At 44.8% G+C, this 15,000-nt stretch overlaps 1 protein-coding gene across 1 annotated transcript in view; it reads left to right on the forward strand.

Moving 5' to 3' along the window:
• The window catches only part of LOC125030630 (dynein axonemal heavy chain 7-like), a 106,281-nt gene that overhangs the window by 5,941 nt on the left and 85,340 nt on the right, over positions 1-15,000 (forward strand). Inside the window, 11 exon segments of the mRNA XM_047620808.1 lie at positions 930-1,048; positions 2,750-2,879; positions 4,511-4,672; positions 5,845-5,981; positions 7,649-7,894; positions 8,217-8,415; positions 9,108-9,235; positions 9,779-9,888; positions 10,433-10,551; positions 11,791-11,932; positions 13,192-13,328. Of these exon segments, the coding sequence (XP_047476764.1) occupies positions 930-1,048; positions 2,750-2,879; positions 4,511-4,672; positions 5,845-5,981; positions 7,649-7,894; positions 8,217-8,415; positions 9,108-9,235; positions 9,779-9,888; positions 10,433-10,551; positions 11,791-11,932; positions 13,192-13,328 (1,629 nt within the window).

Here is a 15,000-nt window from a genome sequence, read left to right on the forward strand (position 1 = left end):
TTTCTACCTTCCTGTATTTACTCGCTCTCCTTCCTTGCCGTTTACCCCTCCCTCTTTCTCCCTCTTTCCTTACCTCCCTCTCACCCTCTTTCTCTATCCCCTTTACACCTGCTTATCCTCTTCCTCCCTCCTTCCCTTTTTCACACACTCCTCCTCCTCTTCCTCCTCCATCTCCCCCCCTCCATCTCCCACTCACCCTCTTTCATCCCTCTTTCTGTCTCTCCCTCGCCCTTTCACACACTCCTCCTCCTCCCTCTCTCACCCCACTCACCGTCCCTCCATCCTCCCCACTTATACCCACTCCCTCCCTTCACCCCCACTTACCCACTCCTCCCTCCCTCCCTCCCTCTCTTTCTCTCTCTCTCTCTCTCTCTCTCTCTCTCTCTCTCTCTCTCTCTCTCTCTCTCTCTCTCTCTCTCTCTCTCTCTCTCTCCATCAACCCCCTCCCCCTCCTCCTATCTCTCCTTTCTCCCCTCTCCTCTTCACTCTCACCCTCCTCCCTCCCTCTCCCTCTCCCTCTCCCTCTCCCTCTCCCTCTCCCTCTCCCTCCATCACCTAACTCATCCATTCCTCCTCCCTCTATCTCCTCCCTCCCCACTCACCTTCCTCCCTCCCTTTCCCCCTCTTCCCCTCCCTCCCCTCCCTCCCTCCCTCTCTCCCCTCCTTCCCTTCCTCCCTCCCTCTTTCCCTTCCTCCGTCCCTCTTTCCCTTCCTCCCTCCCTCTCCCCCTCACTCCCTCACCTCCCTCCCTTCCTCCCTCCCTCCCTCCCTCCCTCCCCTCCCTCTCCCCCTCACCTCCCTCCCTCCATCCATCCCTCCATTACCCCACTCCCCCTCCCCCCATCCCTCTCCCTCTCCCTCTCCCTCTCCCTCTCCCCCTATCTCTCCATGACCCCACTCACCCTCCCTCCCTCCCTTCCCTCCCGCAGGTACGCCAGAGGATCGAAGGCTTCCGTGAAAACCTCCCGCTGGTGCAGACCCTCGGAAACCCCGGCCTCAAGGAGCGCCACTGGGAGAAGATCTCGGAGGTCGTGGGGTATCCCTTGAGGTGAGGCTGGAGTGGGGGGGTTGTGGGTTTGGGGGTGGCGGGTGGGGGGGGGTTGAGTGGGAAGGGGTTGTGGGTAGGGAGGGGGTGGAGAAGGGAGGGGATGTGGGTGGAGAGGGGAGGGGAGCGGATGTAGGGGGGTGGTGGTGGGGGTGGGGAGGCGGAAGTGGGGGGTGGGGGGAGGGGGTAGGTGGAAGGGTGGGGAGTGAGGTGGAGTGGTTTGGTTGGATGGGGTGAGGGGGGAGAGGTGGGGTTATAGGGAGATGTTAGTGGTAGGAAGATGGAGGGGTGGAGGGGGGGGGTGAGGTGGAAGGATGATGTGTGGGGGGGGTATGTGGAGGGGGGGGAGGGGAGGAGAGCGGATCTTACAGGTGGAGGAATGGACGGGGAAGGGGAGAGGGGGTGGAAGAGTGACGTGGGGATAGGTGGATAGAGGGATGGAGGGAGGAGGTAGGGAGGCGGAAGGGAGGTGGAAGGGGGGGAGGGGGGAGAAGATGTTCTTATCGAGGAAAGAATTCTTAGAAATTTGCAAGAATCTGTTCAGAATTTGCAGAATTTGTCTCGACCGCGCGCAAAAAAAAAATTGGAAATCGAGTCTTTCAGAAGCGGATGGAATACGTAGATGGAGAAATGGAATTAAAGAAAGTTTCAGGTTAGGGAGGGAGGGAGTAGGTGAAGTAGAGATAAGAAGAGGGAGAATAGGGGAAAATTGAGGATAAACATGGGATGGGAGGGAGAAGTAGATAGTGGATAGGAGGGAGAGGTAGAAGAAGAAAGGGGAAGAGAGAAAACGAGAAATAAAGAAAGTTAGGTGGGGGAGGTAGGGAGAGGGAAAAGTAGAGATAAGAAGAGGGGGAATAGGGGAAAATTGAGGATAAAAATGGGTTTATGTTTTAAATGAGAAGGGGATGGAAGGAAGTAGAGATAAGAAGAAAGGGGAAGAGGAAAAGCGGGGAAATAAGGGAAATGTCTAAAGAAAGAAAGAAGATAAGTAATTTTGTGTTTATTTTGTGTATTGGATAAAGAGAGAGACGAGTCTTTGTGTATCCATATATATATATATATATATATATATATATGTTAGCGCGATATTATATATTGATTATTTATGTACGTATTTCTTTGTTTTTATGCCTGCATTAATTCACATTTTCAGCAAAATACAAAATAATTCAGTTTTTCAATAAGTAAAACAAACTAATTTTGAGTTTTCTCTATTTTTCATCACTGACCATTTAATTCAAAACATCAGCACCATTTATCTGTTGATTTAAATAATTTCCTTTGTTTCTCTCTATTTCTTATTTACGATTTAATCCGAACTATATCTTACCCATTTACCATTTAATTCATTATTCAGTTCTCTGTATTACACATTTACCATTCAAGTTAATTCAAACCATTTTTCAGTTCTCTCTATTTCCCATTTGCCATTTTATTCAAAACCATTTCCCAATTCTCTTTGTTACCCATTAACGATTTAATCCTATTTTCTTCATTACCCATTTTCTATTTCATTCAAAACCCTTTCCTAATTCTCTCTAATTCCCATTCAATCCAATTCTCTCTATATCCTCTTTACCACGTAATCTCTATTTCCCATTTACCATTTCATCCAAACCCACTTCCCGATTCTCTCTCTCCCTTCGTGCCACCATTGCCACTGACCCCCCTCCTCCCTCCTCCCTCTCCCCCCCACCCCAGGGCTGACGCGACCACCACCCTGCAGCTCCTCATCGACAGCAACCTCGAGGATTACCTCTCCAAGTTCGAGTCTGTGTCGGAGGCGGCGTCCAAGGAGCACGTCTTCGAGAGGAATCTGGAGAAGATGAAGGTGAGAGGGAAGAGGGTGAGGAGAGGGGGAGAGGGTGGGAGGGGGTGAGAGGGGGAGAGGGTGGGAGGGGGTGAGAGAGGGATGGGGAGAAGGAAGGGGAGAGAGAGGGATGGGGGAGGGGAGAGGGGAAGAGAGAGGGAGGGAGGAGGGGAGAGGGGATGGAAGAGAGAAGGAGGAAGGGAGGAAGGGAGAGAGAGGGAGGACGGGAGGGAAGGAGGACGGGAGGGAAGGAGGAAGGGAGGGAGAAAAGAAGGATGAGGAAGAAAGAGAGAGAGAGAGAGAGAGAGAGAGAGAGAGAGAGAGAGAGAGACAGAGAGAGAGAGAGAGAGAGAAAGACAAAGGTGGTAATCTCTGGCGCTTTTTAGAACATCGTAAAAATGACGACCCGGATCAAACTGGAGACCCTGTGGCAGAATTCATTATTTTTATCTTTTTTACGCTTGTGAAAATGAAAAAAATAAAAGGTGACCCCTAGTCACTTATTCATACTAATTTACATACAAATCTCCTTACTCTTATGCCTTACCGCAAGAAATAACTTGAAAGACGTATTACCATGTATTAACCCATTGCCGCCGGGGAAAATGAATAAAAAATGGGGAAAATTCTGTGCTCATTCTTTATATATTTTGTGATATGTCTCTACACATAGCTGGCTCTGCCTTACCTGATTTCACCTTTCATTGAATTTGCTTGAAAATGAATTTTTTACTAGTGCTATGAATATCGATGGTGTTATTTTTATTATAAGCATCATAATTACAATCATTTTATAAACATTAGTAATAGCAAAATAAGATAACGTAAGGTATTTTCGTAAATTAAAGAAAAGGCTAAACGGGCGAGACAGGCAGTACTTATAATTGGCTCATTGGTGATTTAGTACAAGTGTAGCCATCTATGTGTAAAAAAACATTTAAACTAGTAAACTCACAGTGAGCATGGCATGCATACGTGACATTCCCGTCGCGAATGGGATAAGATTTATCCAGACGTACCTAGACGTATTTAGACGCATTGTTTTAGAACCATTGGTGTAGAATAATTGATTTGGCATCACTTATTTAGAATCATTGACTTAGAATCATTCATTTGGAGCTAGTGATGTAGTATTGATGATTTAGAATAATTTCCTTGGCCTCCTTTGTTTAGAATCATTCATTTGGCATCATTGATTTAGATTTTTTTTTTTTTTTTCGTCAATGAATTAGAAACAGTCGTTTAGAACCTGTGATTTGGAATCATTCATTTGCTATCATTGATTTAGAATTATCTATTTAGAATCATTTATTTGAAATCATTTATACAAAATCATTAAGAATCATTCATACAGAATAATTTATTTAAAATAATTTATACAAAATCATTGAGAATCACTCACACAGAACCATTTATTTAAAATCAGTTATACAAAATCATTAAGAATCACTCATACAGAATAATTTATTTAAAATAATTTATACAAAATCATTACGAATCACTCATACAGAATAATTTATTTAAAATCATTATACAAAATCACTAAGAATCACTCACACAGAATCATTTATTTAAAATTATTTATACAAAACCATTTATCAAGAATCCCTCACACAGAACCATTTACACAGACTCACCCCTTCCTTCCTCAGAGCGAGTGGCAAGAGATGGAGCTGGTCCTTCGTCCTCACCGAGAGACGGACACTTGGGTTCTGGCAGCCGTCGAGGACATTCAGTTCCTCCTCGACGACCACATTGTCAAGACGCAGTCCATGAGGTCCTCGCCCTTCATTAAACCTATTGAGGCCGAGGTGGTGAGTATGGAGGTTGTAGTGGTGAAAACTGAGATTGATTGGTGGATGGAGATATACATGTACGTTTACATTTATACTTAAAAATTATGTTTGCACTTAGATTTACATACGTATACGTATACATACACACATATGTATACACACACGCATACGTACATACATACGCATACGTATATACATACGCATACGTATACACACGCATACCGTACATACACACGCATACGTACATACATACGCATACGTACATACATACGCATACGCACACACACACACAGACACACACACACGCACAGACACACACACACACACACACACACACACACACGCACACGCACACGCACATGCACACGCACACGCACACGCACACGCACATGCACACGCACACGCACACGCACACGCACACACACACACACACACACACACACACACACACACACACACACACACACACACACACACACACACACACATGATCACTTATACATACAGATGCGTAAGTGATCATGTATTCAGAACTAAAAAAATAAAAACACTACATGTTTAAGTCAATGTTTACATCCATCCTTTATCCATACAACCATTCCGTCATCTCTCTTTTCGTATTGTTTTGCTCTCTTTCTCTGTGTATGCCTACATTTCGCCTTGTTCTTTTATCTATCTTTTCATCATTTTTCCCTTTCTGTGCAGTTATTACTCCTCTCTCTTATCGCATTTTCTCTCTCTCTCTCTCTCGCTGTGAATTCCTAATCTCTTTGTCTCTTTATCTATCGCTTCATCCTTTTCTCTCTTCATCTATCTATCTGTCCCTGCCCCTTTATCGATTTCTCTATCCTTTTCCCTCCTTTCTCATTTTCTCCCATCTCTTTGTCTCTTTATCTATCCCCCCCATCCTTTCCTCTCTCTCCATCCACTCATTCATCTATCTCTCCCCTCCCCTTCCTTCCTTTCTCATTTTCTCCCATCTCTTTGTCTCTTTATCTATCCCATCCATCCTTTCCTCTATCTCTTCATCCACTCATTCATCTATCTCTCCCCTTCCCTTCCCTCCTTTCTCATTTTCTCCCATCTCTTTGTCTCTTTATCTACCCCCCCCCCCATCCTTTCCTCTATCTCTCCATCCACTCATCCATCTATCTCTCCCCTTCCCCCCCTCCCCTCCCCTTCCCCTCCAGGCCGCGTGGGAGACAACTCTGGCGCAGCTACAGGAGGTGGTGGACGAGTGGCTCCGAGTGCAAGCGACGTGGATCTACCTCGAGCCCATCTTCGGTTCTCCGGATATCATGGCTCAGATGCCCGAGGAGGGACGCAGGTGAGAGAGGGTAGAAGTAGGAGGGAGGGAGGGATGGAGGGATGGGAGGGGAGGGAGGGTGGGTGGGTGGGGGAGGTGGTAGAAGTGGGAGGGAGGGAGGGAGGGAGGGTAGAAGTAGGAGAGAGGGAGGGGGAGGGAGGGGAGAGGGTAGAAGTGGGAGGGAGGGAGGGTGGGTGGGGGAGGTAGAGGACGGGAGGGACGCAGGTGAGGAAGGGAGAGGATGGGAGGGAGGGAGGGAGAGAGGGGGAGGGGGAGGGAGGGACGCACATGAGAGGGGGTAGAAGTAGGAGGGAGGGAGGGAGGGAGAGGATGGGAGGGGGAAGGAGGGACGCAGGTGAGGAAGGGAGAGGATGGGAGGGAGGGAGGGAGGGTAGGGGAGGGAGAGGATGGGAGGGGGAGGGAGGGACGCGGGTGAGAGAGGGTAGAAGTGGGAGGGAGGGAGGGACGCAGGTGAGGAAGGGAGAGGATGGGAGGGAGAGGGAGGGTAGAGGGATGCAGGGAGAGTGGGAGAAGGGAGGGTGGGAAGAATGGTAGAAGGAGGAGGGATGGTAGAGGGAGAAGGGAGGGAGAGAGGGAGGGACGCAGGTGAGGGAGAGTGGAGGCAGGGAGGGGGAAGGTGAGTGGGAGGGCGGAGTATAGGGGAAGGCGAAGGGAAGGAGTGAAAACGAAGGAGAAACGTAGGTGAAGGAGGGAGAAAGGGAAGGAAGGGGGGAGGAGGGACAATAGGGAGGAAGGGAGAAGAGAAAGAGGGACGGTAGGTGAGTAAGGGCACAGGGAGGACGAGCGAAGAGGAAGAAGAGAGACTCGGGTGAGAAAACGCAAAAGGGAAAGGACAGGATGAGGAAGGAGGAAGAAAGGACTAGGAAAAAAGAGGAATATGAAAGAAAAATGTATTTTCATTCGTAGTCGTTAATATAAATCCCTCCCTCCCCAGATTCATTACGACAGAGAGATGGTAATAGTCATAGCAGAAGCAGTAATGTCAGTAACTGTTGCATTACATGTATCGTTTTAAAATCTTACTTTAAGCATCGTCACTACAGCCCTTTTTGTTTATATTAGTGTCCAATACTAGTAATATTTTTTTTTCTTCACATTATGCAGCAGAAGCAACATATACAGTAGATGCTGTAGTGCCTGCAGTATCTAAAATCATACTGTCACATTCACAGCACCATCCCAATTTATTTATATTCCGTTGCCTTAACAACAATAGTACTTTTCACGTTATAATCATCATATTCACTTCACCGACAACCCCTCGTCCTCTCTTGTCATAGATGATGTAGTAGAAGCAGTAATAGCAGTATTAATAGTAGCAGTAATTGTAGCTATAACTGTGATATCTGAAATGTAACTCTTTCGATCATTATGTTTTCTTTATGTGTGTACTTTCGTTGTGATAGTAATAACCTCTAACGTTCCAGTTATCATCTTGACACATGTTTTTTTAACTGCGAACCCCATCCTATCCCGTGCAGGTTTTTACCACAAATCCTTCTCGTGCAATTCTCTGCCACTAATCCTTCTCGTCCTCTCCCTTGCCTTCCTGAGACCAGATGGACGAGCCTCTTCCCGTCCTCTCTTTCAACACTTTTCCTCCTCTTTCTTCTCCTTCTTCCGACCGCTCTTTCCTTCCCCCTAATGTACCTTCGCCTCCTCGCCAGATTCAACACAGTCGACAAGACTTGGAAGGACATCATGAAGAGCGTCCGACAGAACACGCGCGTCCTGTCGGTCCTCGAGGTGGACAAGATCCTCGAGCGCCTCAGGAAGTCCTCGGAGCTCTTGGAGTTGATCCAGCGCGGCCTCAACGAGTACCTGGAGAAGAAGCGGCTCTACTTCCCCAGGTTCTTCTTCCTGTCCAACGAGGAGCTGCTCGAGATTTTGAGCGAGACCAAGGACCCCAGCAGGTAACTGTCCTTTCGGCGATTTTTCTTGCCCATTCTGTGTATATCTACTCAGTTATTAGAGCTCCTTGAGAAGAAGAGGGGAAATGGAATCACCGTCTTAAAGAAAAATCAAGACTGGATAGGTTTTTACCTTAATCAGCTAGTCCACATTTTTTTACACTAGCCTCAAGCTAGTCACTAATCAAGCAATAAATCTACATGAACCACATCCGTATTCACATTCACAACAAACATTTAGCAACGAATACATTTCACAGCCACTTGTTACGCCACGAGACACCTTTGCATTCACAATAAACTCGCTCCTTTCCCTCTCCCTCAGAGTGCAGCCTCACCTGAAGAAGTGCTTCGAGGGCGTCAACTCCTTGGACTTCGGCGAGGACCTGGAGGTGGTGGCCATCAGGTCAAGCGAGGGCGAGGTCATTAGCCTCACCACCATCATCAGCACAGCCAAGGCGAGAGGGCAGGTCGAGAAGTGGCTCGTGCAGCTGGAGGCTAGTGTCAAGGCCAGTATTAAGAAGGTAAGGGAGAGGGAGGAAGAGTAGAGGAGGAAGGAAGGATAGATTGGAAGAAGGAGAGGAGGAGAAAAAGGATAGAGACAAGGAGGGATCGGAAAACGAAAGCGAAGGGAAGGAAAGCATTACAGGAAGAAAGGAGAGATCGGAAGGAGGAGGAAGAAAAAAAGTGGGGAAAGAGAGGACGGGAAATGGCTCGCACATTTGATGTCAAGAAGGCAAGGGAGAGGAGAAAGGAGGGAGGGAGGACAGATCGAAGAAGTGGTAGGAAGATGTGGAGAAAGTAATAGATAAAAGAAAGGTCTAGAAGGTGGGATAAAGAAGGGAGGATAGAGAGCGAAGAAGAGGTAGAAAGAAGGTGTGAAGAAGGGGAGGGGTAAAAGAGAGGTCTGGAAGGTGGCATAAAGAAGGAAAAACGAAAGAAGGAAATCAAGTCTTTGTAGCTGGAAGTCAACTTAGGACGGAAGGGAGAAAGAAAGGAAGAAAAGATAGAAAATAATGGGAAGAGAGCGAAACTAGAATGAAAGGTCAGCCATGGAGAAAGAGAAAACAAGAAAAAAAAAACAATGATGAAGAAACGAAAGAAAACATGAAAATAAAATACAACAACGGAAAAAGGGAATTAGGGAGGCAAGAATAAGTATTAAATAATCAAGTAAGTATCATTAACACATCTTAACCCTCTCTTACGTGCTAAGGTAGTGAAGTCGTGCATGGAAGCGTACACGACGAAGCCGAGAGAGGAGTGGGCGCTGGAGTGGCCGGGGCAGGCGGTCCTCTGCGTCTCACAGACATTCTGGACCACTGAGGTGTCTAGGGGCATGAGGTCAGTTGGTTCGTTAGTTTGTTTGCTATTCTCCATCTTTTATTTATTATTTTTGTTTTCTTGTCCTTGTCTGCTTCTTTTTGTTTCTTCTGGTCTCGTAAATTCTTCTGATATAGTCTATGATTTTTTATATTGTTTGAAAGAATTTAGATACTCAAAGCGGTCTACTAATTACAGATATAAACTCAGGAGTGTGTAAACGATTATAGTAGTCACAGCATTTAGAATTATAGCCTAAAATTTCAAATTTATATACGAGAAAAAAAAATGTCTGTTTCCACCACCTGTTGACAATTACATTCCTTCTAGGTTTCAAAAAATAGACAATAAAGAATAGTCACTTGAAAATAGATGATAAAACAATAATTAGACATAATTAAAAAAAATAATAATACCTAAATAGATTAAATAATACATAGTCGAAAATGGAAAACAAAAAATGATTGCTTCCGCACATGTCTTTATACATCCCCTTCTCCCCCTCCTCCCCCTCCTTCCCCTTCCCTTCCCCCCTCACCCCTCTCGCTTTTCCCACGGTCCCAGGGAAGGAACGAAACAGATGGAGGAATATTACGAGCTTTGCAACAAGCAGATCGAGTTGGTCGTGGGTCTCGTGCGCGGACAACTCTCGAAGCAGAACAGGACGACTCTAGGTATGTGTGTGTGTGTATGTGTTTTTAGTTTTTTCTCTTTTTTTGTTTTCATTTTCGTTTTTTTTCGTTTTTTTTTTTTTTGGGGGGGGGGGTTGTTAGTTTAGATATTTGGTCTTGTCTGTGTTTATATATTTTCTTAGGAATTTATTAATGCTGGAATATATTGTGGATTAATGAACTAACCGGTATTTTTTTCTACTCTTCTTCCTCTTATTTATACTATTTCCCTATTCCTCTGCACCCCTTCCCCTTCCCCGCCCCTACCCATCCCATACCCCATCTCCACGCCCACGTACACCCAACGCCCACGTACACCACCCCACGCCTACGTATACCCACCCCACGCTCACGTACACACACCCCACGCTTACGTACGCCCACCCCACGCCAACGTACACCACCCCATGTCTACGTACACCCACCCCACGCCCACGTACACCCACCCCACGCCCACGTACGCCTACCCCACACACGCCCACGCTTACGTACACCACCCAACGTCTACGTACACCCACCCCACGCCCACGTACGCCCATACCAACAGGCGCCCTCGTGGTACTGGACGTCCACGCCCGTGACGTCATGAAAGAGGAACTCATTAAGAAGAATGTGACTGACCTCACTGACTTCACCTGGCTATCACAGCTCAGGTATTACTGGCAGGTAAGTGGAGTGTGTGGAGGGGGTGAAGCAGGGAGAGGGGGTGGAGGTGAGGGGAAAGGAAGGGGAGGGGAGGGGATGGGGGTGTTGAGCAGGAATAGAGGGGGGGAGGGGGGTTAAGCAGGAAGGGGAGGGAAGGAAATGGGGATGTTGAGGAGGAATAGAGGGGGTAGGGGGGAAGAGGGGGTGAAGTAGGAAGAGAGAGTGTTCAGCAGGAGGAGGGAGGTTGAACAGGAAGGGGGTAGGGTAGGATTAAGCAGGGAGAGGGAAGAGGGGGAGGGGGGGGGAAAGAAGGGAAGAAAGAGATGTAAAGTAGGTGGAGAAAGAGAGAGAAAAAAGAGATTAAAAGGTTAAAGAAGAGGAATGGAAAAAAGAATGAGAGACGGGAGTAATAGAAGGGATAAAGGAGGGGAGAGGAAATATAAATAAAGGGGAAAGGGAGATAAGAAGGAAGAGTATGAAGGAAAGTGGATAGGCAAAGGGAAGAAGGGAATAGGAAAGAATGCTTCAGTATAAACTTAACCATCTATCTGTGTATCATTCAATCGTGTATCTATCGATCATTTTTTGCCGAAGTATATTAATCTAATACGCAATTTTTTCTCTCACCTTTCGCCTCCCCCCCACCCCCCCACCCCTCACTTTTCCTACCCCTTTTAACTTCTTCTCCTTCGCTTTCACCTCTCCCCTTCGTCCCGCCTCTTATCTTGTCTCCTTCTCTTCCCCTCCTTCCGTTCTCTGTTCCCTTTTTCCTCCTTCTATCTTTCCCTTTTCTTTTCTCTCCATCTCTTTCCCCTCACCCTAACCCTAACCCTTACCCGTCCCCTTTCCCCTCTCCTCTCACCCTCACGCGATCCCCTTTCCATTTCCCCCATCACTCTCCTCTCCCTCTCCCCTCTCCCCCTTCCCACTTCCCTGTCCCCTCATCCCTCTCCCCTCATCCCTCACCCCTTTTCTCCCTCCCCTCACCCTCACCCTCCCTTCCCTCCTTTAATCTCTCCCTCATCCCTCACCTTCCTCCACGCTTTCCACCTCCTCACTCCTCACCTTCCTCCCCTCTCCCCCCTCCCCTCTCCCCCCTCCCCCTCTCCCTCCTCACCCCTCACCTTCCTCCCCTCTCCCTCCTCTCCCCTCCCCTCTCCCCTCTCCCCCTCCCCCCCTCACCTTCCTCCCCTCTCCCTCCTCTCCCCTCACCTTCCTCCCCCCTCCTCTCCCCCCCTCCCCCTCTCCACCCCCTCACAGGACGACATCCTCAAAGTCCGGATGATCAACGCCGAACTGGAATACGGGTATGAGTACCTGGGCAACACCGGCCGCCTCGTTATCACTTCCCTTACCGATCGTTGCTACAGGACCCTCACGCAGGCCCTCATGCTCAATCTAGGTGAGTTGGGAGGTCGTGGGGGGTGTGTGGGGGGTGTGGGGGGTGTGGGGGTTGGTTGTAAGTCGAGGTATGGTTCGTGGGCTGTTAGTTATTGTGGGTTGTGGGTTTTATGAGTGATCGTGGGTGGCGAGTCATTAGGGTCATGAGTTATGAGTTGTTATGAGTTATGTGATGTTATAGATTATGAGTTATGAGTTGTTATGGGTTGTAAGTTGTCATGAGTTGACATGAGTTACGAGTTGTTATGAGTTATGAGTTGACATAAGTTACGAGTTGATATGAGTTACGAGTTATGAGTCTTGATGATAGGGGGCTTGCACTGGCTCCCATGCTCAGTCGGGGTGAGTCATGAGTATTTTCTTCCATGAGTTATGACTCGTTATTTATGAGGATGATGAGGTCGTTGCCTTTATTTATGTTGGATCCCATTTTCCGTGATTTATGAGGCTAGAGTTCTGAGTATGAAACTGAGTTCTTAATTTTGTACATATTTTTCTGCGATTCTTTTCTGGTCCGTAGATGTTTAAGCTGCAATATTTTCATTTAATTATGATAATCATAAGATATAATGCTGTGATAAAACACCATAATAATCATATTATTGCAGAAATAAATGTCTTTCGGATACTTACGGATATGATATTGAATAGCGCAGTAAAATAATCATTACTGCTATTTATGATATTGCTTGTACTACCATCACTACTACTACTACTACTACTACTACTACTACTACTACTACTACTAGACTACTACTTCTACTACTTTTACGATTACTATTGCTACTACTACTACTAGTACTACTACCACTGCTACTATTAGGCTATTATTTCTGCTATTACAACTTCTACTACTACTTCCACAACTACTACTATATCCACTTCTACTACTACTATCACTAAAATTAAAACCATTACTAATACTATATTACTACTACTACCACCACCACCACCACTACTACTACAACTACTACGACTACTACTACGACTACTTCTACTACGACTACTACTACGACTACTTTTACTACTACTTCTACTACTACTACTACTACTACTTCTTCTACTAGTACTCCTATTCCTACCACTACCACTACTACCACTACCACTACTACTACTACCACTACTACTACTACTACTACTACTACTACTACTACTACTACTATTCCTACTCCTCCTACTACTACTACTACTACTACTCCTCCTACCACCACTACCACCACTACCACTACTACTACACCTCCCTCTCCTCCCTCTCCCCAGGCGGCGCCCCCGAAGGCCCCGCCGGAACTGGCAAGACGGAGACCACGAAGGACCTCGCCAAAGCCGTGGCCAAGCAGTGCGTCGTGTTCAACTGTTCGGATGGACTCGACTACATCTCCCTGGCTAAGTTCTTCAAGGTAAGATTAAGTAATTGGATGATGGTTGTTCAGGTTGGTTTGGTTTTGTGAGAGTGTGAGTGATGGTAGTGATTTTTTTGTTGTTGTTAGTTATGTAGAGTGATGATTCAGTGTGTGAATAATGGTAGTTGTATGTATGTATTTTTGTTGTTGTTGTTGTTGTTGTTGTTTGTTTGTTGGATTGGTGTTGCAAAAATGGGAATGGTGGTTTTGTTTTTTCAGTTAGAATGATTTTTAAAAGTTTGAATAAGTATAATGATAGTATTTACTACAATATCATTGGGAAAATAAAAATAAGGGTAGGAATCGTTCTGCAGTTAGACATGTACTACAAAAATAAACATAAAACAGGTAATTAATATTCAGTCAGAATAATATTGTAAAAAAAAAAAAAAAAAAAAAAAACATAATGTACTGATTCATTGCCTCGTTATCCGGATATATACCTTCGTAAGCGTTGATGTAGTGCGTTGTGTGAACCTTTTGCGTTTATTGCAAACAATCAAATGAAATTTATCAAGATAACTATTTATAGATCCATCAATGTTACCACTTTATCGTTATATTTACAATAAATATAGTTACAGTTGAAGAAAGAGAAAAGAAATCTGTATCAGAATTTTTAAAAATACTATGCGAATATTTAATTAAATTACTAATCCTACTCGTTATTATCATTACGAAAATAAACTTTATAAAAGATGAAGGTTATCAGTATAAGATTTTAATGTTGTTTCAGTTTATCTAATTCATTTATTTCCTTCCAAATCGGTAAATAAGCTTGCTCCTATATGGAAAGTCTCGCTTCGTTATTATTAATATTGTTTTGTAAATTAGTTAAATGATATAAAATCATCACTGCATTTAATAAAAGATAAAACATTTTATTCTCATTTTCCACTTGAGGGCATTTGCAATTGAGTCCGCTTGTATAATAAATAAATTTTGTATGACAGTTTTAATACGTTACGCAAATTATTTTGAATCCATTTCCGTAGTTGCCGACCGCAAAATAGAATTATTCATTTCACTGTTTCAGTTGCTAATAAGATACTGATTTCGTATAAGAGAAGATATAAAAATAAGTATATTAATAATGTTTGCTCGTAATGCAGTGTATATTCACTTCGCAAATGTATTTATGTTTTTTCACGAAAATATCTTGTACACCCTGATTTTTATCTCTGGCTCGATCCGAATTTAATTTCACCTTTGTTGAAAATAATACTGCATAGGTAATGATATGGAATACTTGCAAGCCACTTGTTTGTAAGTTGTTAACTTACAGAGCCGTTTTTTCCAAAATTATTGCAGTTTTTTTTTTTTCTTCGATAATACAAATGGGCTGCGTCGCTTTCACAGCTCATGCGATGGCAACACATGTGGAGGATGGCATGCGTACATATAAAATATATTAAATATATAATATCGCTCGCACTATATGGTTGAAATTCATCGCAGTACTTATTCTAGTTTATTATGATAGTGGATTATCTTAATAGGGTCTATTAGAATATATTAATTATTTAATGAAATTAAAGAATTAAAATTAATTCTAGTTTGATTATTTGTATTCTCTTTGTATATAATCTCTCTTACACACACACTTGTGTTTATATATATATGTGTATATATATATATATAGAAGTTCTGTAACCCTCAATTTCATGAC

This window comes from Penaeus chinensis, chromosome 2, assembly GCF_019202785.1.
Source record: "Penaeus chinensis breed Huanghai No. 1 chromosome 2, ASM1920278v2, whole genome shotgun sequence".
Taxonomy (NCBI): domain Eukaryota; kingdom Metazoa; phylum Arthropoda; class Malacostraca; order Decapoda; family Penaeidae; genus Penaeus; species Penaeus chinensis.